At 41.8% G+C, this 27386-nt stretch overlaps 2 protein-coding genes and 1 pseudogene across 2 annotated transcripts in view; all 3 read left to right on the top strand.

The window, feature by feature from the left end:
- Positions 1-27386, top strand: part of LOC106971464 (procathepsin L-like) — a 298037-nt gene that overhangs the window by 35327 nt on the left and 235324 nt on the right. The gene's annotated exons all lie outside the window — the stretch shown is intronic.
- On the top strand, positions 1452-5544 carry LOC113596116 (procathepsin L-like). Its single transcript, XM_027048126.2, is given in 8 exon segments — positions 1452-1577; positions 2111-2233; positions 2332-2478; positions 2662-2886; positions 3332-3494; positions 4140-4205; positions 4208-4256; positions 4710-5544. Coding segments are annotated over 8 exon segments (999 nt in total). The 3' UTR covers positions 4810-5544.
- Positions 20862-22092, top strand: LOC106971449 (60S acidic ribosomal protein P0-like; annotated as a pseudogene).

The raw sequence follows: 27386 nt of genomic DNA, 5'->3' as shown, positions 1-27386 counted from the left end.
TCAACCACTCACTGTTTAGACATATGGAATCCTGTTTATAAGGAGAGCATAACCAGTCGTTAGAGGGGAAAATCATAGACTCCTGATAAATAATTTTTTGCTTGAGATAAATGTCTTTCTGAAACATTTTAAATTAAATCTGAAGAAAAGCACGTCAGATAGTGAGGACCATAATAATCCGTAACACAAAGACTGGGGAGGAAAAGCTGTTTCCACAATCTGGCAGTCCTCCTTTTATTAAACCATATTATTCTGTAAATAACTCTTTTCTGTTGGTTTTGAGAAAGCCTTGAGAGGGAAGAACAATCCCTACTTGGGGGAGGCAGGAAGGGAGCATTACAAAATAAGACACTTTCCCTGGACACCCCTCCCATCTGCCCCCTTCCCTGAAATGACTTGAGCCTTGCCCAGTGCATACCCTGTTTGGGGGACTGCCGGCCCTCTCCAGATTCTTCCATACCCAGGGGCATCCCAACCTGACACAGTGATAACACCTCTCCCTGTGGGCTCTGCATCCTTTACCTGCCCCACCTTTGATCAGGATAAGCAGGAACCACTAGACTAGATTATCCTGTTCTCATCCTTCCAGGAGATTTTCACCAAAAAAGCTAGGACTAAAGGACAGGCAGGGTGATGCTGAAAACCCACCTGGGGCTTCCTATGAGTTTCTTTTCATGAACCACCTTCCAACGGATAAGCGCATGATAATTAGTTGATGTAGGTCCCAGGGAGATTCTGGACTCTCCCCCTCCAAAGGGCTGTCTCTGGTCCTCCACCTTACCTCCCCCTGGGGCCACTGAAGCAGGCACAAATTCCCCTGGGATAATTAGGGACCCAGGCATCACATGCCCCAGCAGCCCAGAATTCCAGGGCACAGAGGCCCCTCCCACAGGATGGATCAGCCAATTGCAGTGCAGGCAGGTGGGGCACAAGGCTGGTAGGGTCAATCTCAGACCTTAAATGAACAGCCTCCCAACCATTGCCAGGCCTCCTGGACATCCCCTGACCTAAAGCTGTGACTGAAACTGCACAACTACATCTGCCACAGGTGAGATCCCCAGAACGGGCATGAAGGGTGGGCCACCTCTGAAAACACTGGGGACAGCTGCTTTGGGGATCCGGGGTTTGGGGCTCCCAGGAGGCACTTTTCCAGGACCTGACCCCTCCAGACATGGCAGCTTGCCCCCACACACCAGGACTCAGGACTCCTCACTCCCTGCACTGCCATTTACATGTTCTGGAAGCAGGAGGCAGGTCACAGGGCAGGGAGTGGGAGCACTGCACATCGCACATCCTCAGCCTTCCTCCACAGCCCATGTAAACACTCAGGAGGATAAATTCAATCTTTTTGCTCTACTTCAGTGGCTCTAACATCTCAGAAGGAAGAATGGCTTTTTAGGTGGTTTGATCTAATCAGACACTCATTCTTTTCCTTTCCTAGGTTTTCAAACATGCATCCTGCCTTCTTCCTGGCTACCTTTTGCCTGGGAATAGCGTCAGCTGCTCCACAAGTCAATCAGAGCTTAGATGAACAATGGTCCCAGTGGAAGGCAACACACGGGAAACTATATAGCATGGTTGGTAACATTTAAACTTTCCAGGGGGACCCCTGAAAGAACATTCAATGCTGGTAGGAGTTCACAGCAAGGAGTAGCTTCTTGAGGCCGCTCTTACCAAGTCAGTAAGCAGGGCACTGGGACTTTGCACAACATGGGCATATGTCCTGCTGTGTGGTTGCTGGAGAACAGTTCCCAGAAGCCTCAGGCCATCCCTGGGTGTGGGATATCCTCCTCTCTGTAAGCACATCCACTAGGTGTAGGTCTTTAGGTTTTTTTATTTTTATTTTTTTAACATGTATTTATTTTTTAGAGAAAGAGAGACAGATATTGAGCAGGAGAGGAACAGAGAGAGAGGAAGACATAGAAACCTAAACAGGCTCCAGGCTCTGAGCTGTCAGCACAGAGCCTGACACTGGGCTCGAACCCCGGAACCACGAGATCATGTCCTGAGCCCAAGTTGAATGCTTAACTGACTGAGCCACTCAGGCATCCCAGGTCATTCCTAGGATTTAAATAGGAATATAGATGATAAGTTAAATATTTATCTCCAGGATGAAGAAGGACAGAAGAGAGCAGTGTGGGAGAGGAATATGCAAATGATTGAACAGCACAATCGGGAACACAGCCAAGGGAAACACAATTTCATGATGGCAATGAATGGTTTTGGCGACATGGTGAGTGTGGCACAGATTGCTGAACATTTCAGGCTTCCTCTAAGTGCTTTTCCAAATCATCTCATGCTTGCCAACACTCTGTTTCCTTTTCCTTGAAGACCAGTGAAGAATTCAAGCAGGTGTTGAATGACCTTAAAATCCAGAAACACAAAAAGGGGAAAGTGTTCCAAGCACCTGTCTTTGCTGAGATCCCTTCATCTGTGGACTGGAGAGAGAAAGGCTATGTGACTTCCGTGAAGGATCAAGTGGGACAATATTCAGCAGATCCCTCTCAAGAGTAAAGCCAAAAGGAATCAGTGTTGTTGCTTTGGAAATTGAGGCACAATATGCAGTTTGTTATGTTTTAAAAGAATTTTAAGATTTATGGGATGTTGTCAAAGTCTTGCAATTTATTTTGCATGCCAAGAGCGTTTGCATTTTGTTTTCAGGGTGACTGTCATTGTTGTAGGGCTTTTAGTGCAACTGGTGCCCTAGAAGGACCGATGTTTCAGAAAACTGGCAAACTTGTTTCACTGAGTGAGCAGAACCTGGCGGACTGCTCTTGGACTCATAGCAATAAGGGCTGCCATGGTGGCCTAATGGATAAAGCCTTCCATTATGTTAAGGACAATGGGGGACTGGACTCAGAGGAATCCTATCCATATCATGCACAGGTAAGTGGAGTTCCTTATCTTTTATCAAAGTTGAGCATATTCAGTAGACACAGATCCTGTATTTAGAATTCTTGTATGTGATTGTAGACTCTATACTTGCAAATGGTCAGAAATGCCATTAAAATGTATTAGCCTAGCACAGCTCTCTGATCACCTCATTACCATATAGCTGTTCCTACAACTATGTTACACAGTGACACGAACACCATCTTATATACAGTACAGGTCTCCAGAGTGAAAACTTTATGAACGAGTAGACCCAAAGAGTGTCTCATTGGGTAGACACTGCTAATTTTTCAACTTCAAAACAATCAATCCCCTTTTATGTCCTGAGATGCTTTATAGCAAACTTGACTTGGAAATCATTCAGCTAAACAGTCTTGCACTCCTGTTCCCCTGGAGGTGGATGGTAGTGATCAAGCCTCTCCCCCTTTACCTTTGAAAGAACGAATCCTGCAAATACAAGCCTGAGAATTCTGTTGCCAACGTGACTGCCTTCTGGAGTGTTGTAAACAAGGAAGATGGCCTAATGACCACAGTGGCAACTGTGGGGCCTGTCCCTGCTGCTGTAGATGCAAGCCTGAATTCCTTCCAGTTCTATAAAAAAGGTCAGCATGTGTCTACGTAGAAAAGTAGGCAGGACAAATGGGGAACCACCATCATATAAGGCAAGATAGACCCTTTGCTGTGTACAGATCAGGAGGGTATGGATTTCACGTAGTTGTTCCTTCAGCACATGTGATTTTGTGCCTGTTGTTCAGCATGTTGACATGACTTCACCCAAATTACCCTGCTTTCAAGCACTTCATAAATATATTCAAATGGCTACATAATTTGATTGGTATAGTTTAACTACTTTAGTTCTTCCCACCTGTTAGACCTGGAAGATTTCCAAAGAGTTTTACTAGTGAAATGGACACTGGAAAGAACCCCTTGGCTCAAGTGATTGTGTGTTTTTCTGCTGCTTCCCAATGCTGACATGGTAGAATAGAATGACAAAGTTTCAGCGAATGTTCTTCTATGCCTCTTGACTGTTCTTTACAAAAGAGATTGTGATGATGTGTGTGTGATGATGTGCATGAGAGCCTAAATCCCCAGCCTTGCTAAACAAAAAGAACTGATTTCTAGATCTTATTGGATTTATATTCCACCTGAATTTTGAGATGCCTCCTTTACTGCGGTGACTTGGTTATTGTTAGATGTTATCATGTTGCTTTGATGTCCCACCTTGGAATTGAAATTTACTTTTCCAGGCATTTATTATGATCCAAAGTGCAGCAATAAACGCCTGAATCACGGTGTTCTGGTGGTTGGCTATGCTTTGAAGGAGAAGAATCGAATAACAAAAAATATTGGATTGTCAACAACAGGTATAACAAGCCAAAAATATTACTCTTTGGAATTGAAAAGGAAATCCTTTTGGCATCAGTGTTTGGATACAGATCATCAAACCGTTGAGCCCACTTCTGAGACCCCAGAAGTGTTTGCCCTACTTAGCGGGAACAGAGACATATTCATTTGTTGACGTTAAGCTACTGTTTCAAACTTGAAAGGGTCCTGCTATAGTTTGAGTAGTACTGCATCTGAAACACATCTGACCCAAGACTTTCCTTTTCCTGTCTCTCATTTTGCAGTTTTGTGAAAGTTTTGGGGATAGATTTCTCTGCTGGATTGGAACTCAACCATGAACAAGGATGGCCTCTCTCTTGATTCATCCTGAATCTGTCCTGGCCTCTGGGGCACTGCTGAGTATCAGGTGTTATTGTCCATAAGAGAAATGTGTTTCTTCCTCTGTAATAAATGAAAAAACCCATTTTTTTCAGCTGGGGTGCAAATTGGGGCAAACACGGCTACATACTCATGGCCAAGGACCGGGACAAGCACTGTGGAATCGCCACCATGGCCATCTTTCCTATTGTGTGAGATGATGGTATAAAGAAGACCTTGACTGGCAACAAATTATCCACAAAATGGATTTTATTTTCAAGCCTACCACACCCTGCTGTGTGGGGTGAAACACTTGAATCATTTAAAAACCAAGTTGTGATTTGATTGTGTGACATTTTTCACTGTGAATGTTACCACTTCACTCATTACTGCTGTAAATACTTTTGTATGAGTGACTAGTGTAGTAACTTTTGAATTTTCAAGTTTCTTTTAAAAATGTATGAAATTTTACTTTTTAAAAGTGAAACAACTGCAGGGGTGCCTGGGTGGCTCCATTGGAGAGTGTCCAACTCTTGATTTCAACCGAGGTCATGATCTCATGGTTCGAGGGATTGAGCCCCTCGTTGGGCTCTGTGAGCTGACAGTTTAGGATTTTAATTTCTTTAGAGAAACCCACAAACGTGGCCTAACTACCATTAATGTTTTCTTCCACCATAAAATGTTGGAACAAAAAAGAAGGACTTGAATAGTGTGTGATCTCTAACTAAGCTTTAGTGATAATGATTGAAATATATGCGCTGTTGGAATGGAGATTTCTTCACTCTTCTGAGTCCTTTGCTCCTAAAAGAACCAAGTGTTGTAAGTACACACACACTTGTCCAAATTCCACTTTCTAATTTCTGAATCATTTGTTTCCCTTGCAATTTGCTTTGATAGAAATTATAAAGGTCTATGGAATGTAGGAAACACTGGTAATTACTTTATGATACATGCAAGACTTAGGGAGGAGTCAAAATTTGTTTTCTGCTTTATTTATTTCACATCTATAAGCTTCTCTTAGAAATAGGATTTTTAAGTTTGTTTATTTATTTATTTATTTATTTTGAAAAACAGAAAGGACAAGCAGTGGAAAACTCAGAGAAAGAGGAAGAGAGACAATCCCAAGCAGGCCCCACACTGTCAGTGCACAGCCTGACATGAGACTCAATCTCATGAACTTGAAACCATGACCCGAGCCAAAATCAAGAGTCTATTTCTCAACCGACTGGGCCACCCAAGTGCTCCTCAAAATAGTTTTATGAAAGATGATTTGTGATTTTCCAATTTTTAAATAAATATTAATGGCTTGTAAATTACAGAAGCTTCTAATATCTGCTGAATTGTTCACACATCAGTCAGATCTACCCACTTTCTGTCCCATCGGCACCTGCACATGTTCTCAGAGTCTTGGGCTGAACTCCCAGGATGGTGTGGACAGCAGGCTGAGCGAGCCTGTCATGGTGAAGCAAGATGACTTTTACAAAGAGTCCTTTCTAGGGGATGTTCAGAGACTGACTATGGCAGACTGCATGTTCCAAATGCCCCAGCCTTGTCTTCATCCCACACACCCTTCTGCTCAGTGGCCTTTCCTCTTCCCATCACGAGGCGGGGTCTCAGCCCTTCCCCACGTCCCTGGGCCATCTGGTGACAGGCACCAAATACAATACAGCAGCAAGTTTCACTGGGGACAAAAGCCAGGTGATAGGAGCCTGGAGCTCCTCAGGGGTATCCTGGCACACCTGTTCATGGGATGTTGCTTAAAGGTCTTTGTTTTCTTAGACTCCTTTCAGGAGTAAACTTTGGATCATGGAGGCCTCATTGTCCATACCCTCTCCAGAAACATCTCTTGTGTCCATGGTAGAGACTTATTCTAAGCCTGGAAAGTTGTCGCTGAGTCCTTTTGTAAAGAGGCTTCTTGGATTGAGTCACTATTAAAATAAATATACTAACAGTGATCCCACTCACCAGGAGCAGATAGCAATTCTTTCAAACTAGAAAATTTTCTATATTTAGAACATTTCTTAGAGAGTTCTTCCTTCTAGTAGCTGCCTTCTTGGTATTTAGTGGGGGATCAAAATGAAAAGAAAACACAAACCAGTATAAGGCTAGTGTTAGGGAATCTTTTAATGAGAGAACAAAAATCAGACTAAGAATAAGGATTAAAAACCAAATCTGACTTCAGTCCCCCTTCTTATATCCCCTTCATCCCAAGCCTCTGTTCCTGACCCTCCAGGAGATCTTTTGGACCTCTGGGCTCCTGGTCTAGAAACTTTCCCTTCAAAACTGAGCCCCAGCTCTTCAGCCAGTTCCCTTAAATCCAAAGACTCCAACTCTCCCTGAAAAAACCTGAACGATCACCTCCTTATTTTTACAATTGTTTCGTTACAAGATTTATAGAGAGTACCTCGGCCTGGCCTTCTGGTTGGGAAATACAGTTTGCTCCTGTAGGTGCTGAGTGTCGAGAAGTAGATCTAGCAGGAGCGGCCAGTTAGGTGGTAAAGCTTGTGCTGCGGTCTGTACAATTGCTCAGAGTCTCCAGGGCTTCATGATATAGCTCTGCCAGTTCCAGGCATTCCTGAGCAATGTCCTTGAGGAGTGTTTCCTGGACCCCTGTCACAAAGAATTCATGTCCCCTGGACAGCGACAGATCTTTTCAATTATGAAGTCCCTTTACCTCTACTCTCAGAAGATCCTACCGAAATTACAGAGAAATTTTAAAAATTAATACCTTTTTACAACCCAACTCACAGACACCTTCACTGGCTGCTAAAGGGAGTCCTTCCAGCCCATGAGTATATGGCTGTTACTAGGCAGGTCAAACAGCCCTCCTCACAGGGGACACAGAGGGCCACAGCCTCTCTCTGGCCCTCCTGGGGATGACCAGCAGAAGGCTCAACTGTTCAAGGGTTAATAGGAGCAATGGAGGAGGCCTGTTTTCCCAAAGTGAGCTGGTCTACGGTTGAAATATACACTCAGGAAGTAGAGGAACATCCAAAAGCGTTTGTTAAGCATTTTATACAAACTTTAAAAAGCACACTGTATTCAATCCGGTAGCCCCAGAACATAAAATTCTTGTAATTTCTGCTTCTGTGGGAAATTTCCTCCCCGATATTAAAAAAACAGGGGCACCTAGATGGCCCAATCGGTTAAGCATCTAACTTGGGCTCATGTCATGATCTCACCTTTTGTGCATTCGGATCCCCCATTGGGCTCTATGCTGACAGCTCTGAGCTTGGAGCCTGCATCAGATTCTGTGCTTGTCTCCCTCTTCCCTGCTCACACTCTCTCTCTCTCAAAAATAAACGAATAAACATTTAAAAAATGGTTTAAAAAAATACCTGACAAGTCCACGATAGTGTGGTTGGTGGGAGAGGGCAAACACCAAACAAAATAATGGAGACAGCTACCTGCATCTTTGAAAATAGCTCGCAAGAAAGCCAACAGGAATAAAAGAAAGGAACAGAAAACAAGGCTTGCCTTACAACTTGAATCTTTGGAAAGGTGAAAGCATGATGGAGAATGACTCCAGCCCACTCTGACGTGTCCCCGTTTGCCTCCAGACAACTTCAGATATTGCAAATAATACAGGACATTGGGGGAGAAATTGTCCTGCACTTAAGAAAAAGGAAAGTCTAAGAAACAATTTCCCCTAATGCCCGTAACCCTGAAAAAATTCATTTTTCTCCAGAGGGACAATTCCCCCTTTAAATGATGGGTCAGCCAGTACTCAGTCAACGCCAGGACCTTCCAGATAACTTTAAACAGAGGCTCAGGAACTAGATTTCTTGAGTCGCATTGGTGTGACTCTCTCTCCCATCTGCTCAGAGGATTGATTTCTACCTGTCACCTGACTCTGTCCAGGCTCTCAGAGTCTCGGGGTGACCCGTCTTACTGCCCATGTCCCAGCCCAGCCCAGATTCTTCAGGCCCTGTTCACACTCCCAGGCCTTGCTGCTTCCCAGATGTTCACTGGCAAACCTTCTTGGTAAAGATTTGTTATCTACATTTAATGCCAATGTAAATTGCAATAAGAAAAGTCACTTTTGTTTCCTCACCTTCAGGTCAAGCTCCAAGTGTCCTGCTGTCTTTACTGCAAGTTCATCCTGAGATAAATTCCTCTGAAGAGGATGGATCTTTAAAAGGTGCCCGAGTCAGTCTTTGGGCTACACACACAGTTGAAGTTGAGTTGTTAGGAAGTGGGAGCCTGGGTGCATTTCTCAGGAGAGGAACCTACCCTCACCCTCGTGGCCCAGCACCCTCCCTCTAGAGACTCGGAGCAAGTGATACCCCTGTAATAGAGTCTCTCTTGAACCACAGCATCCTTGTCTTTACCACCCGACCCTGTACCACCCCAATCTTGCCCATAAAGAAAGAAGGCAAATGTGACTCAGAGGAAAACAAATCCATCATTTTGTACAGGATCTAGAGGCCATAATCTCTTTCATAATTTCTCGGCACCCTGTGCCCTGCAATCCAGGTGATAATCTTCACCATTCCTGCTGATGCATCCTGGTTTACAGAAATGACCTGTGAGCAGCTTCCTTTTCAATTCTCTACCCTGACTCCTGGTTTCTTGTGCCTTCACGGTTAAAGGGAGACCATTCACCTGGGCTTGCATACCCCAAGGATATTTGGTGTATGCAATATTTTCCCAAGTCCTTAAAGTCCAGCTAGACACTGTAACTTCTACCCAAGGCTCCCTGCTGGTACCCTTTACTCCATAAACAAAGCAAGCTGGGAGCTTTTATGGACTCCCTCATTCTCTTAGGGGTACTAGCTGAACAAGGCAGACAGCTTATACAGCTCTACATCTAGACTCCAAGAGATGTAAACAACGGTTTTCTATTTAGGATGATGTGACCTGTTTAGGATATGCCTCAGGGCATTCAAAATCTCACTCCAAATATTCTTTTTTTTTTTTTGCTTTTTTAAATTTAACTTTCTTTTTTATTTTTTAAAATTCACATCCAAATTAGTTAGTATATAGTGAAGCAATGATTTCAGTAGATTCCTTAATTCCCCTTACCCATTTAGCCCATCCCACCTTCTATGTCCTCCAGCAATCCTTGTTTGTTCTCTATATTTAAGAGTCTGTTATGTTTTGTTCCCCTCTCTGTTTTTATATTATTTTTGCTTCCCTTCCCTTATGTTTATCTGTTTTGTCTCTTAAAGTCCTGAGTGAAGTCATATGATTTTTGTCTTTCTCTGACTGATTAATTTCACTTAGCATAATACCCTCCAGTTCCATCCACGTAGTGGCAAATGGCAAGATTTCATTCTTTTTGATTGCTGAGTAATACTCCATTGTATATACATACCACGTTTTCTTTATCCATTCATCCATCGATGGATTTTGGGCTCTTTCCATACTTTGGCTATTGTTGATAGTGCTGCCATAAACATGGGGGTGCAGGTGTCCCTTCAAAAAAGCATACCTGTATCCCGTGGATAAATGCCTAGTAGTGCAATTGCTGGGTCGTAGGGTGGTTCTATTTTCAGTTTTTTGAGAAACCTCCATACTGTTTTCCAGAGTGGCTGCACCAGCTTGCATTCCCACCAACAATGCAAAAGAGATCCTCTTTCTCCGCATCCCCGCCAACATCTGTTGTTGCCTGAGTTGTTAATGTTAGCCATTCTGACAGGTGTAAGGTGATATCTCATTGTGGTTTTGATTTGTATTTCCCTGATGATGAGTGATGTTGAGCCTTTTTTCATGTGTCGGTTGGCCATCTGGATGTCTTCTTTGGAGAAGTGTCTGTTCATGTTTTCTTCACTGGATTATTTGTTTTTTGGGTGTTGAGTTTGATAAGTTCTTTGTAGATTTTGGATACTAACCCTTTATCTGATATGTCATTTGCAAATATCTTCTCCCATTCTGTCGGTTGCCTTTTAGTTTTGCTGATTGTTTTCTTCTCTGTGCAGAAGCTCTTTATTTTGATGAGGTTCCAATAGTTCATTTTTAGTTTTGTTTCCCTTGCTTCTGGAGACGTGTTGAGTAAGAAGTTGCTGTGGCCGAAGCCAAAGAGGTTTTGCCTGCTTTCTCCTCCAGGAATTTGGTGGCCTCCTGTCTTACATTTAGGTCTTTCCTCCATTTTGAGTTTATTTTTGTGTGCGGTGTGAGAAAGTGGTCCAGGTTCATTTTTTTTTTTTGCATGTCTCTGTCCAGTTTTCCCAGCACCATTTGCCGAAGAGACTGTCTTTACTCCATTGGCTATTCTTCCCTGCTTTGTCAAAGATTAGTTGGCCATACGTTTGTGAGTCCATTTCTGGGTTCTCTATTTTGTTCCATTCATCTGAGTGTCTGTTTTTGTGCCGGTACCATTCTGTCTTTACAGATTTGTAATACATCTTGAAGTCCGGGATTGTGATGCCTCCTGCTTTGGTTTTCTTTTTCAGGATTGCTTTGCTATTTGGGGTCTTTTCTGGTTCCACACAAATTTTGGGATTGCTTGTTCTAGGTCTGTGAAGAATGCTGGTGTTATTTTGATAGGGATTGAATTGAATATGTAGATTGCTTTGGGTAGTATCAACATTTTAAAAATATTTGTTCTTCCCATCCAAGAGCATGGAATATTTTTCCATGTTTTTGTGTCTACTTCAATTTCTTTTATAAACTTTCTATAGTTTTTAGTGTATAGATCTTTCACGTCTTTGGTTAGGCTTATTCCTAGGTATAATGTGGTTTTTGGTGCAATCATAAATAGGATCATTTCTTTGATTTCTCTTTCTGTTGCTTCATTATTGGTGTATAGAAATGCAACTGATTTCTGTGCATTGATTTTATATCCTGTGACTTTGCTGAATTCATGGATCAGTTCTAGAAGTTTTTTGATGGAATCTTTTGGGTTTTCCATACAGAGCATTATGTCACCTGCAAAGAGTGAAAGTTTGACTTCCTCCTCGCCGAGTTGGATGACATTTCTTCCTTTGTGTTGTCTGATTGCTGAGGCTAAGACTTCCAATACTATGTTGAATAATAGTGGTGAGAGTGGTCATCCCTGTCATGTTCCTGACCTTTGGGGGAAACCTCTCAGCTTTTCCCCATCATTCCAAGTATTCTTGAATCAATTATGTCCATCCCTCTCCCCAAAATGAAAACACGGTTACATAAATCTTTAGGGGCAGCTGGCTACTGCCTCCAAAGGATCCCTAATTTGCAATGTTTGATAAACCTTTGTATGCTCTTCTCTCAGATATCAATGGACTTTAGAGGCATTAACCTCATTTGAAGCCTTTAAACTGGCTCTGTCCACACCCCAGCTCTTAGCTTACCTAACTTTGACAAGCCCTTTCATTTATACCGAATGAAAGGAATGGTGTTGCTTCATGCTTTCTGGGACAGCCTTTTGCCAATCATATACAACCAGGAGCACATTTCTCATGCCCATCAGATACTGTGGCATCAGGTATGGCCCCATGCTTTCCTGCGGTGGCCACAGCTGTCACCTGATGGACAAAGCCAGCACTCTGACATTAAGCTCCCCTATTCACCTGTGCATCCCCACGTGGTGCCTGCTGTCTTACAAGTTCATAAATCATAGCACCTCTCTACAACATGACAGACCCGTTACAAACAAGCGCTTTTAACTAACCCTCCGTCATCTTATTTCCATTGCTAAAAGGCAATCCTTTTTTTGCTGACATATTACAACTATTTACCCTCCTTCTAAAACCATCATTATTCACTGTTCAGTGCATACTAAGACAGCTGATTTTGCATCTTTAGAAAATGATAGGGTTGACAGAGCTGTAAGTATGCACCCCAAACAGGCCCCCTTGTTCTTTCTCCACCCAGTTGTGAACCCTGCCTTTATCCCTGACTGACAGTATTCATTACCAGACAAATGCCCCACAGTCTACAAGGGACAGTCAGATACAAAAAGGTGTCAAACAACTATCAGATGGATTATACAGTGGGCCAAATGGACTTCCTAGAGCCCCCTTTCTTTTGACCCTGTGGCTTACACTTACCACCCACCAAATTGGACACAAAGATAATGAAGGACCAAAAAGACAGTTGGATTTGTCCAGGCATCCACAACATTCCTGACCAAATGATTTCCCAGTGAATGATTTGTAAATCCCGGGAAATCTCTGAAAGAAATCAGCACACCCCAGGAAGGCTTCCTAGGCCCACCTGCCCTCTGTGGTTGTATAGATGGATTTGATAGATTTGCCCCAAGCCCTGTGCTATTCTCACTGTTTGGTCACTGCATGCTCAGCGGATGGGCTGATGCTCTCTGACTAGATGTGGCACTGCCACAGCAGGCAATAAAGAAACTAACACCTCCATTTCTCCTTATGGGGAAATGCCATTCCTTATGGTTTGCATCAGACAAAACATTCTGTTTACAGGAGGTGTAAACCACCTGCTTGCAAAATCTTTGGGTACACATTAAAATTTCATACCATATATTATCTTCAGGGCAAATGGAACATTTTAATGGAACATTAAAATCTAGACATAAGATGGATTGTAAGATAAATATCGAGAAATTAACCATGAAAGGCCAAACACTTTGCTCCTGAGTCTTATTAGGATCCAGAATACTCCAAACAGGGGACACGGACTGACCCCTTTTGAAAGAGTGTTTGGTTGGCAAAGCCTACTGGCATCTCTAAATCTTCCATCCGTGGGTGGACAATATGATGCTATGACTAACTCGAGATGAGGACTCTCTAGTACACCTGAAGCACCTTGCCAACAGAGAAAAGAGTCATGGCCTCCACCAACTGGTGAGGCTGGCCACACCTGTCCACCAGAAGACCAGGTGGACCTCAAGATCTTTGGAAGAAAATGTGTGCCGTCACCTCACTGGGAAGGACCTTATGAAGTACTGCTCACCAGCTACACTGCTATCAGAACAGAAGAAAAACCCTCCTGGATTCTTGCAAGCCATGCCAAAATTGATTTTATTTAAGAATTTTTTTAAGAATGAGTTTTCATACCAAAAGGATACTGATGCAACATTAAAACTTATGTTTTCTCTCTGTTACAAGGGACAAAACATTTTCTTAAGAATGTTAGTTTGCTTATTATAAAAAATATAACAAAAGTTTTTCCTTACCTTAATGACCAGTTGTCTAGAAATACAAACTTTCGTCGAAGGGCCGAGATGGTGGAACAGCATGGAAGTTTTTTTTTTTGCATCTCTCATCCCTGAAATGCAGCAAGATCAACACCAAACCATCTTGCACACCTAGAAACTGAGTTGAGGAGTAACACAATGATCTGCACAACTTGAACCACAGAACTCAGCAGGTATGCAAAGCAGAGAGGTGAACTGGAGGAGAGAGAAACTACTGAGGGCAGAGAGCTGTTTTTTCTTGCAGACAGAGGACAGAAATGGGGGGAGATTAAGGGAAAACACCCCCCCAAAGCAGCTGGAGAGAAAGAGGAAGAGTGGAAACAGATGCAAGGGACTGAACAAAAAAGGGAGTAAGGAGAAAGGAGAGGGTTTAAATTCCATTAAGACTATATAAACGGGGGGGGGGGGTGTAGAGTCTGAAACTCCACAGCTCGACACATTGTGGTGCTCTGGTGGGAAGGGAAAATTCCAGGAGGAGAGAGCAAGGTCTGAATGTCCTCGGGCCACATGGGGAGAGGTGCTTCCCCTGCTGGGATGACATTTGGTAGAGGTGATGTGGCCTCCCCAGAGGCAAAGGTCCCATTAGTCCCCAGAGAGCAGCCACATTTGCTGATGTTGGAACAAGAATGCTAAGGGTGGAGCCTGGCACCAGATGTGTGTGGTGATTTTCCATAATCCCTGAAATGCTGTGTCTACACGATCGTAGGAACTTTTTCTGGGGAAGACTGGCACAAAGCAACAGTCTCTGGGCATCGGCAGCAGCACTGTCATGCAAACGTTCCTGGGGGCAGGCCTGCACCTGACCATTATTGGTGAGACCCTTCCTCAGAGGATCTCAATGAGTCAAAGCTGCAGGAACCTCAGAAATGAGGGGTTAGGAAACAGCCCCATTTGAGATAAATTTTGGGAGGGAGGTGCCACCTTGCAAACTGATGGCTTATTCACGTACAGTGTAGAAGTGGGGAATGGATGGAGGTGGGAGACAAAGGAGGGTTGCTTCATTGCTGGTCGGGAAGAACACAGAGTTCTGATACTAGAGACTTGGTAGCTGAAAGATGCCATTGTCACCCCTCCAGCACATGCGCATACACACCTACGCTCACCACAGCAATTAAGCCCAGTATGTAAGCAGCATCATCTAGTGGAGAAGAGAGCCATTACACTAAACCCCACCCAATTGGGCCAACAGCACTCTTGAACACCACAAGTCTCTCCATCAGCTTAGTTTATGGACTCTAAAGTTCTTCATAGTTTACTTCTAGGGGAAACTGGATGTAATTTCAATAGTGTTTCATTCTGTTCACTGTTCTATCTATTCATTTTTTTCTTTTCTTATTCTTGAATACAGAAAGAGAAAAACGTTATTTTTATTTTCTGGTTTTATAAGAAAGATTTTCTTTAATTTTTTCTACTATATTTTTTTGTAATTTTTTGAAATTCTATTTTACTTTCAACATTTCATTTTATTCTATCTTATTGTATTCATTTTTTCAAATTTTCAAACGTTTTCTTTTTTTCCTTTTTAAAAATATTCTCTTATTTCCCTTTTTTCTCTAATCTATCAAGCTTCCATCAACAGCCAGACCAAAACACACCTAAGATCTAGCATCCTTTATTTGATTTTTGTGTTGTTTTTAATTTTTTAAATTTTTTTACCTTATTGATTTATTTTCTTCCTTTGAAATGACAAAATGAAGGAATTCACCCAAAAGATAAAACAGGAAGAAATGACACCCAGGGAATTAATCAACATATATACAAGCAAGATATCTGAACCAGAATTTAGAATCACGATAATAAGAATACTAGCTGGGATTGAAAATAGCATAGAATCCCTTTCTGTGGAAATTGAAGTAAAAGCTAGTCAGGATGAAATTAAAAAATGGTATAACTGAGCTGCAATCTCAAATGGATGCCACAGTGGCAAGGATGGATGAAGCAGAGCAGCAAATCAGCAATCTAGAGGATAAACTTTTGGAGAATAAGGAAGCAGAAAAAATGAGGGACACTAAGCAAAAGACCACTATATAAGAATTAGGAAACTCAGTGACTCATTAAAAAGGAATAACATCAGAATCATAGGGGTCCCAGAAAATGAAAAGAAAAAAAGGGTAGAAGACTGTGGTGAGTGAATTATAGTAGAAAACTTTCCTAACCTGGGGAAAGACACAGACATCAAAATCCAGGAAGCACAGAGAACTCCCAATAGATTCAACAAAAACCAATCATCAACAAGACTTATGATAGTCAAATTCACAAAATACTCGGCAAGGAAAGAATCATGAAAGCAGCAAGAGGAAAAAAAGTCCTTAACCTGCAAAGGAAGACAGACCAGGTTCACAACAAACATATCTACAGAAACTTGGCAGGCCAGAAAGGAGTGGCAGAATATATTCAATGTGTTGAATCAGAAAAATATGCAGCCAAGAATTCTTTATCCAGGAAGACTGTCATTCAAAGTAGAAGGAGAGATAAAAAGTTTCCCAGAAAAGCAAAAATTATAGGAGTTCGTGACCACTAACGAGTCCTGCAACAGATATTAACAGGGCCTCTCTGAGGTGAGAAAAGAGGGGAAACAAACACAAAAGACCAAAAGTGACAAAAATTACAAAGGACCACAGAACACCACAAGAAACTCTAACTCTACAGGGAACATAATGGCAATAAATTAATATCTTTCAGTACTCACTAAATGTCAATGGATTGAACCCTCCAATCAAAAGACAAAGGGTAACAGAAGGGATAAGAAAACAAGATCCATCTATATACTGTTTACAAGAGACCCATTTTAGACCTAAAGACACCTTCAGATTGAAAGTAAGGGGATGTAGAACCCTCTATCATGCTAATGGTCACCAAAAGAAAGCCAGAATAGCCACACTTGTATCAGAAAATCTAGATTTTAAAATAAAGACTGTATGGGGCACCTGGGTGGCTCAGTTGGTTAAACATCCGACTTCAGCTCAGGTCATGATCTTGCAGTTTGTGAGTTCAAGCCCTGCATTGGGCTCTGTGCTGACAGCTCAGAGCATGGAGCCTGCTTCAGATTCTCTGTCTCCCTTTCTCTGTTTCTCCACCCCCCCCCACTCTGTCTCTCTCTCAAAAATAAATACGCATTTAAAAAAATTGAAAATAAAGACTGTAACAAGAGATGAAGAAGGACATTATATCATAATTAAGGGGTCTATCCACCAAGAAGATCTAAAAATTTTCACATTTATGCTCCAAACATGGAAGCACCCAACTATATAAATCAATTAATCACAAACACAAAGAAACTTATTGATAATAATATCATAATAGTAGGGACTTCACTACCCCACTTACAGCAAATGGACAGATCATGTAAGCAGAAAATCAACAAGGAACTAATTACTTTGAATGACACACTAGACCAGAGGGACTTAACAGATATATTCAGAACATTTCATCCTAAAGCAGCAGAATACACATTTTTCTCAAGTACACCTGGAACATTCTCCAGAATAGATCACATACTGGGACACAAATCAGCCCTCGATAAGTACAAAAAGATCAAGAAAATACCTTTCATATTTTCAGACCACAATGCTATGAAACTCAAAATCAACCACAAGAAAAATTTGGCAAGATAACAAATACTTGGAGACTAAAGAACCACCTACTAAAGAATTAATGGGCTAATGAAGAAGTTATAGAGGAAATTACAAAGTACATGGAAGCCAATGAAAATGATAACACCACAGTCCAAAACCTCTGGGAAGCAGAAAAGGCTGCTATAAGTGGGAACTATATAGCAATCCAGGACTTCCTAAAGAAGAAAGAAAGGTCTCAGATGCAGAACCTAACATTACACCTTAAAGAGTTGGAAAAAGAACAGCAAATAAAACACCAAAACAGCAGAAGACAGGGAATAATAAAGATTACAGCAGAAATCAATGCTATCACAAACAAAAAAAACAGAACAGATCAACGAAACCAGAAGCTGGTTCTTCGAAAGAATTAGCAAAATTGATAAACCCCCAGCGAGTTTTATCAAAAAGAAAAAGGAAAGGAGCCAAATAAATAAAACCAAGAATGAAAGAGGAGAGATCACAACCAACACAGCAGAAATAAAAACAATAATAAGGGAATATTATGAGGAGTTATATGCAATAAAGTGGGCAATCTGGAAGAAATGGACAAATTCCAAGAAACACATAAACTACCAAAACTGGAACAAGAAGAAATAAAAAAGTTGAACAGACAATACCCAGTAACGAAATCGAATTACTAATCAAAAATCTCCCAAAAACCAAGAACCCAACACCAGATGGTTTTCCAGGGGAATACTACCAAACATTTAAAGAAGAGTTAACACCTTTTGAAGCTGTGCCAAAAAATAGAAATGGAAGGAAAACTTCCAAACTCTTTCCATGAAGCCAGCATTACCTTGATTCCAAAACCAGATGAAGACCCCACTAAAAAGAACTACAGACCAATTTCCCTGATGAACAGGGATGCAAAATCCTCAAGAAGATACTAGCCAACTGGATAAAATAATACATTAAAAGAATTATTCACCATGACCAAGTGGGGTTTATATCCGGGATGTAGGGTTGGTTCAATATCAGCAAACAATCAATGTGATTCATCACATCAATAGAAGAAAGGACAAAAACCACATGATCCTCTCAATAGATGCAGAGAAAGCATTAGACAAAATGCAGTGTCCTTTCTTGATAAAAACTCTACAGTAAATAGGGATAGAAGGCTCATACCTCAAGATCATAAAAGCCATATATGAAAGACTCACCGGTAATATCATCTTCACTGGAAAAAACTGAGAGCTTTCTCCCCAAGGTCAGGAACATGACAGGGATGACCACTCTCACCACTATTATTCAACATAGTATTGGAAGTCTTAGCCTCAGCAATCAGACAACACAAAGGAAGAAATGTCATCCAACTCGGCGAGGAGGAAGTCAAACTTTCACTCTTTGCAGGTGACATAATGCTCTGTATGGAAAACCCAAAAGATTCCATCAAAAAACTTCTAGAACTGATCCATGAATTCAGCAAAGTCACAGGATATAAAATCAATGCACAGAAATCAGTTGCATTTCTATACACCAATAATGAAGCAACAGAAAGAGAAATCAAAGAAATGATCCTATTTATGATTGCACCAAAAACCACATTATACCTAGGAATAAGCCTAACCAAAGACGTGAAAGATCTATACACTAAAAACTATAGAAAGTTTATAAAAGAAATTGAAGTAGACACAAAAACATGGAAAAATATTCCATGCTCTTGGATGGGAAGAACAAATATTTTTAAAATGTTGATACTACCCAAAGCAATCTACATATTCAATTCAATCCCTATCAAAATAACACCAGCATTCTTCACAGACCTAGAACAAGCAATCCCAAAATTTGTGTGGAGCCAGAAAAGACCCCAAATAGCAAAGCAATCCTGAAAAAGAAAACCAAAGCAGGAGGCATCACAATCCCGGACTTCAAGATGTATTACAAATCTGTAAAGACAGAATGGTACTGGCACAAAAACAGACACTCAGATGAATGGAACAAAATAGAGAACCCAGAAATGGACTCACAAACGTATGGCCAACTAATCTTTGACAAAGCAGGGAAGAATAGCCAATGGAGTAAAGACAGTCTCTTCGGCAAATGGTGCTGGGAAAACTGGACAGAGACATGCAAAAAAAAAAATGAACCTGGACCACTTTCTCACACCGCACACAAAAATAAACTCAAAATGGAGGAAAGACCTAAATGTAAGACAGGAGGCCACCAAATTCCTGGAGGAGAAAGCAGGCAAAACCTCTTTGGCTTCGGCCACAGCAACTTCTTACTCAACACGTCTCCAGAAGCAAGGGAAACAAAACTAAAAATGAACTATTGGAACCTCATCAAAATAAAGAGCTTCTGCACAGAGAAGAAAACAATCAGCAAAACTAAAAGGCAACCGACAGAATGGGAGAAGATATTTGCAAATGACATATCAGATAAAGGGTTAGTATCCAAAATCTACAAAGAACTTATCAAACTCAACACCCAAAAAACAAATAATCCAGTGAAGAAAACATGAACAGACACTTCTCCAAAGAAGACATCCAGATGGCCAACCGACACATGAAAAAAGGCTCAACATCACTCATCATCAGGGAAATACAAATCAAAACCACAATGAGATATCACCTTACACCTGTCAGAATGGCTAACATTAACAACTCAGGCAACAACAGATGTTGGCGGGGATGCGGAGAAAGAGGATCTCTTTTGCATTGTTGGTGGGAATGCAAGCTGGTGCAGCCACTCTGGAAAACAGTATGGAGGTTTCTCAAAAAACTGAAAATAGAACCACCCTACGACCCAGCAATTGCACTACTAGGCATTTATCCACGGGATACAGGTATGCTTTTTTGAAGGGACACCTGCACCCCCATGTTTATGGCAGCACTATCAACAATAGCCAAAGTATGGAAAGAGCCCAAAATCCATCGATGGATGAATGGATAAAGAAAACGTGGTATGTATATACAATGGAGTATTACTCAGCAATCAAAAAGAATGAAATCTTGCCATTTGCCACTACGTGGATGGAACTGGAGGGTATTATGCTAAGTGAAATTAATCAGTCAGAGAAAGACAAAAATCATATGACTTCACTCAGGACTTTAAGAGACAAAACAGATAAACATAAGGGAAGGGAAGCAAAAATAATATAAAAACAGAGAGGGGAACAAAACATAACAGACTCTTAAATATAGAGAACAAACAAGGATTGCTGGAGGACATAGAAGGTGGGATGGGCTAAATGGGTAAGGGGCAATAGGAAGACATTTGTTGGGATGAGCAGTGGGTGGTATTCATAGGGAATGAGTCACTGGAACTAGCCTTGAAATCATTGTTGCACTATATGCTAATTAACTTGGATGTAAATTAAAATATAAATAACTAAATAATTTTCAAAAAAAGGATATAAAAAGAAATATAAATTTTCTGTGCTTCGTCTTTATCAGATTATTCAAGAAAACTGAGTCTTAATATTAAAAGAGCTAAAGTTTGTTCACTGTTGTATAACGTGCAGCATTTTGCCTTTAAAATCTTTTATTCTTGGCCCTCCTCTCCAGGTGTCATCATGAGAATGACTTCTTTCTTAAACTCTGCATGGCAATCATTGATGCATCCCCATGACGCCCAGGGAAGACAAGGTGACCCGGAAGTTCAAGTACTTCCTTAAGATCATCCATCTTTTGGACGATCATCCTTCATTGTGGGAGCAGACAACGTGGGTTCCAGGAAGACGCAGTTGGCCCCCATGTGTTTGCATGGGAATGCTGTGGTGCTGCTGTGGCATGATCCCCATGATGTATGAGGTCATCTGAGGGCATCTGGAGAACAACAAGCTCTGGAGAAACCGTTGCCTCATATCTGGGTGAATGTGGGCTTTGTGCTCACCAAGGAGGACCTCACCGAGATCAGGGACATGCTTCTGGCTAAGGTGCCAGCTGCCGCCCCGTGGTGGTGCCATAGCCCCATGTGAAGTCACTGTACTAGCCCAGAACACTTGCCTGGGGCCGAAGAAGACCTTCTTCTCCCAGGCTTTAGGCATCGCCACTAAAATGTCCAGGGGCACCACTGAAATCCTGAGTGATGTGCAGCTGATTAAGACTGGAGACAAAGCGGGGGCCAGCGAGGCCACACAGCTGAATGTGCTGAGAAACTCCCCCTTCTCCTTTGGGATGATCACCAGCAGGTGTTTGACAATGGCAGCATCTACAACCGAGAAGTGCTTGACATCACAGAGGAAACTACATTCTCACTTCCTGGAGGGCGTCTGCAGTGTTGCCAGTGTCTGTCTGCAGATAGGTCACCTGATTGTTGCCTCACTGCCCCATCCTATCATCAATGGACACAAGCAGGTTCTGGCTTTGTCTGCATGGACTGGTTACAGCTTCCCACTTGCTGAAGCCATCACCACCACTGCTGTACCTGCTGCTGCCCTCAGCCCTGGCCAAAGCTGAGGCATAGGAAGAGTCAGATGAGTTGCATGAGGATATGGGATTTGTTGGTCTCTTGATTAATCACCGAAAAGCAACCAATTCAGCCCATTTTATTTGTGGAACAAGGGAATAAAGGCTCACTTCTCTTCAAAAAGGAATCTTTTATTGTCACTTGGGTTGAATATTTAAATATTGTTGCATAATGATATGTGATCCTATTTAATCAAATGTTCAAATATTTTGATTTTTTGTAACACACACTTTCCAAAATCAAATTCTAAAATGAAGTATTTTGACCACAATGCAATTAAAATATTCCAGAGGATCCATGGAACATTTTCAAGAGATTTGGTCTTTTTATAAAAAGGAAGATATTACACTAATTAGCCTTATTTCTTATGGTAAATTAGATAGGAAGCAATGTCAAATAAGGGATACTAACACCCTTAGATTACATTTATGTAGAAATATGTTAATAAAGTGTTTTAGAAATCATATGCAACTCTTAGAAACCTGATATGTCCTGAGATGTTACTGTCGTGTGTCAGAGAAATAACCAATTTCCTTGTCAGCAGCCTTGTCATGATCTCTCATCAGATCTTTAACCTTGGACATTTTAAATCTTTATCATTTATAGACAGTTAGACTTTTACTCAGACGCTTTTACAAAAGCTTCTGCAAATGTGTTTCACCTGCAATGATGCTGATGGGAAGAACTGTTTTCTATAGGCTTCTGAAAACCTTAAGATTGTAAAGCTGAACTGGGTTAAGAATTTCCAGAACGAATGGAAGATCTGGATTGAAGCAGAACAAGAATTAATAACATGAGACTGGATGAATGGAAGATGATTCTCATTTTTACAAATTTTTTTGAAACATTGCTGATTTTTAAATGTTTTTTCCAGTATTAAGGAAACTGTTTTAAGCTATGACTTACAGCTGTATGATAAAACATGCTTCTATGAAAAGACTGGGACACTTATCTTTTTGTTCCTACCAATCTGTCCAGAATTCAAAACCTTTCAGTGAGTATTCTCATATGTTCACGACAATAGGTTAATTTGCATAAGTTGAATAAGAATCTGCTCTCCTTGTAACAGGACATATTTGGAAACACTGGTTACATCACCAAGGCTTTGACAGAAATGTCATATTCAAGGGGGGACTTGCACAGACACAGATATGACCAGACTGCTTGAAGGAACTCAGGCAGACTTTATGGAGCCAATAAAGCCCATTGGAAAAACAGCCTGATACTTATATCTGAGTCTTTAAGCAAAGCAGGCAGTTTTTATACATTGTGACAAAGAGACAACAAATTCATGATGAATTATCAGGATGAAGAAAACAGATGTTTGGGACTGTTAATTAGTAAGGAATCCTAAGCAACTTTTTCTCATAAGCTATGATTTACAGCAGTTTCATCATCAGGCCAAGTTAAAAAAAAAAGCAACTATTACACTTTGCAAACAAATTGGTCTTAATTTGGCTGTCCTTGGTAAAAATGAGGGTGATTATAGAAAGAAACATTATGTTTCAATAACACACCATTGTGGATTTTACAGTCTAATAGAGTTCACTATGAACTGGACGAGATCCTAATTTCTTCTATTTTCCTCTGAAGCCTGGCCACAATCTCCAAACTAATGGTTTCCACTTTTTTCCTATCCTTTTGACTTGGAATCACTGGATACCCAAAACTCCCCTTTTCCTGAAGCCCTGCAAATGGAATATGAACAACTTGATGCAACCTTCTGAGAAATCACCGCAAAACTCACATGTAGACAATCTTCATGCCGGTTCCTCTATGAGCCTCTCAGAAAGTCTGTCAGCCTGCCACTACCTACCTACCTTATCTGCCTGAAGATGCTTTAAGCCCAGCATCTAGAGATTCTTTCAACTGGCTATCCTTGGAACTCAGAAACTGGTTTATAACTGGATCCTTTTATTAATAACCATTATCTTTCTTGTACTGCCATAGAATTGCCTCTTATTTATTACCTGATTGTTTGAAGCAGAGGCCTCCCTCTAGGAAGATACCTGCGTTGCCTCTTCCCGAAATGAATTTGACTGAATTGACTCACTGTCTGAAGAGACTGGATTAAGGACATAAAACCATCTATCAGCTCAACTTTGTTCTGAATGACAAGTTTGCTGGGTAAAGGATTCTTGTCTGCATATTTTTCCTGTTCATCACATTGAAAATTTCCTGCCATTCCCTTTTGTCCTGCCAAGTTTCAGTAGATAGGTTTGCTACTACCCTCATGTATCTACCCGTGTAGATTAAGGGCATTTATCCCTAGCTGCTTTCAGAAATCTCTCCTTATCTTTGTATTTTGCCAGTTTCACTATGATACGTCATGTAGAAAATCAATCCAAGTTACGTCTGAAGGGAGTTCTCTGTGCCTCCTGAATTGCAATATTTGTTTCCTTCCCCAGATTGGGGAAGTTCTCAACTATGATTTGTTCTTAGCTTTGGCCCCTCTCTTTCTTCTTCTTCTGGAACTCCTATGATACAGATATTGTTACATTTCACTGAATCACTTACTTCTCTAATTATCCCCTTGTGATTCAGAATGTTCTTATCTCTCTTTTTCTCAGCTTCATCTTTTTCCATAATTTTATCTTCTATTTCACCTATTCTTCCCCCGCCTCTTCAATTCTCGCTGTCACCACCTCTAGTTTATTTTGTACCTCATTTACAGCATTTTTAAATTCATCATGACTATTTTTAAGTTCCTTGATCTCTGCAGCAATAGATTCTCTGCTGTCTTCTGTGCTTTATTCAAGCCCAGTGATTAATCTTATGACTATTATTCTAAATTCTCGTTCAGTTTTGATCAATTCTCTTTCATTTCCTCCTGGAATTTCTTTTGAGGAGAATTCTTCCGTTTCATCATTTTGGCTAGTTTTCTGTCCCTTATGTGTTTTAAATGCTCGTTATATGTCTTGCACCTGCAAGCACTACTATATTAAAGAGGGATCATACGCTGTCCAAGGCCTGGCCCTTCAGGAGGTGTTCTTCGGAGAGTTACTTGCTCTCTGTTGTTGTTACTTTGGTTACTTTATCTCCCTGCTTGTAGTAATGTTTCGGACCCTCCACCAGGTGTGCTTTGGTTTGTTCATTGAAGTAGTCCTGGAAAGGAAAACAAACAGACAAACAAACAAACAAAAAAAACAACAGAAAAGACACACACACACACACACACACACACACACACACACAAAACCAAAAGCAAAAAATCAGAAACACCAGCTACAAGTAAACAATGGGGTGGAGGCAGTGCTGATGGAAGAGGCCTTATCCCATACAAAAAGAGAAATGACAGGGCTGGGGAAGAAGAAAAAATAAAACTTGACCAGGCAAAGAAACTATAGGCTTAATCCAGAGAGAGAGTAAGGAAAATAAAGAAGGAGGCGGGGAAAAAGAAAAGAAGGTAAAGTTGTCCAGACAGAGAAACTATTAGGCTTAATAGAGACAGAGAAACAAAAGTAAAGAAGGGGGTGGGGAAAAAGAAGAGAAAATAAATTTGATCAAAGAAACTATATGGCTTAATCCAGAGGGAGAGAAAGGAAAATAAGGAAGGAGGTATAGAACATGTATCAAGAGAACGGATTAAACATGTCTGCTTAAATAGGCCAAAAACCAGGGTAACCAGACTAGAGGAGGGAAGAGATAAGAATAAGAAAAGGAAGGAAGAATATATCTATATAATAAGAATCGTCCGTGAATTAAACCAGGCAAGGCAAAAGCTATCTCAGCTTCAATCCCATTCCAGTAGATAGGCAGTTGCCAGGCACGGAGGGGGGAGGTTTGATGCAGGCAGGTCCCGCCTCCACTGTGGGCATGATGTCTGTTCCCTGAAGCGCTCCTCCTATGGCCTGTCAGGTTGTCCAGGTGGGTCCCTGGAAGCAACTCTGCCTCTTTTCCTCCCGGACTCTTGGGGTTCAAGGTCCTTTGGCTTCAACATGGCTTTGTTGGAGAGGACAGAACTTCGGATCCCCCTACTTCTCTACCATGTTTGCCCCTCCCTTCAACCCCTCCCTTTTGAGGAACTGGGGCTTTGACCCACTGAGTTCCTCTGGGGGAGGGTCTTGCAGAGCAATGGCCAGGTGCCAGCCTGTCCACAGGAACGTTCAGGATAGCACGCTGCTGCTGGTGCACAGAGACTGTGGCTGGGTGCCAGCCAGCCGCGGAAAAAGTTCGCGTGATCTTGTAGCAGCAGCAGTTCAGGGTTTATGGAAAATCACAACACACATCTAGCACCAGGCTTCCCCCTCAACATCCTTATTCCAGCACCAGCAAATGTGGTTGTTCTCCAGGGTCTCCTGGGATCTTTGCCTGTGGGGAGGCTGCACAGCCTGTAACAAATGTCCTCCCCACAGGAGAACTGCCACTCTCTGTGTGGCCCATGGACCCCTCAGACCTCATTCTCTGTCCCTGGGGATTCGCCCTTCCCACCAGAGCCCCACCAAGTATCGAGCTGTGGAGCCTCAGACTGTGTGCTCCCCCCTGTTTATAGAGTCTTGATGGTGTTTAAACCCTCTCCTTTGTCCTTTCTCCCTTTTTTTTTGTTCAGTCCCTGCTGCTGTTTCCATTTTTCCACTTTCTTTCCAGCTGCTTATGGGGGAGGGGATGCTTTTCCGGTACTCTACACCTTTCTCTGTCCTCTCTCCACAAGCAAAAACAGCTCCCTGCCCTCCACGGCTTCTGTCTCCCCAGTTCACCTCTCCGTTCTGCGTACCTGCCAAGTTCTGGGGTTCAGGTTGTGTAGATTGTTGCATTAATCCTCAAATCAGTTTTCTAGGTGTGTGAGAGAGTTTAGTGGTGATCTGGCTGCATTTCAGCGATAAGAGACACAAAAAATACTTCCATACTGTTCTGCCATCTTGGTCCTTCTCAGTCATACTTTAATTTTGTTTCAGAAGACTTGAAGAATGAGCTGGTCTTCTAAGGCTAAATAAGGGGAAATTATTTCCTTCCAAGTTGTCAGTGGAAGAGCTGCCTTTTCTTTATATCTTCAGTTAAGGGTTTTCTTTTCTCCCAATATATACAAAATACACCAGTCTCCCATGTCTGGCACAGATCTAGCAGAAACCTGGCCCACCCGCCAGAAGCCAGCCAGGCATCCACTCGGACCACCCTGAGGACAGGTCAATGTTGAAGACAGCTCAACATTGAATGTGTGAAAATTCCAAGAGAGTTGCAGAGCAAGGAATTGTATTGACCAAAGACAGGCCACCTAAAAACGTGGACCAAATATCTGGGCTTATTTGGCTGGGTGACAAAATCAAGCTTCCTAGCTGCCGGAGCCAAATAAGAAGACTCTGAAATCAGCTATTTTGAAACGTGTGCTGCTCTCAAAGACTGACAGGACCACAAGAAAAATGGAGATGTATGAACATTAACACTATCAATTAACACTCCAGACTTTGAAAAGTACAGGTTTCAACCTCACCTTGTCTATAAACCACACTGCCTTTTTTTTTTTTGAGAGAGAGAGAAAGAGAGAGGGCCCAAGTGAATGAAGGGCAGAGACAGAGGGACAGAGAGAGGGAGGGAGGGAGGGAGGGAAGGAGGGAGGGAGAGGGAGAGAGACAGGGGCTCACCTGAAACCGGGCTGGAGCTTACCTGATATGTGACTCAGGCTCATCAACTATGAGGTCATGACCTGAGCTGAAGTCAGATGCTTAAGGACTGGGCCACCCAGG

The sequence above is a fragment of the Acinonyx jubatus genome, chromosome D4, assembly GCF_027475565.1.
Source record: "Acinonyx jubatus isolate Ajub_Pintada_27869175 chromosome D4, VMU_Ajub_asm_v1.0, whole genome shotgun sequence".
NCBI classification, from domain to species: Eukaryota; Metazoa; Chordata; class Mammalia; order Carnivora; family Felidae; genus Acinonyx; species Acinonyx jubatus.
Note: the sequence above shows the minus strand (reverse complement) of the source record. Positions and strands in the feature narration are given on the sequence as shown.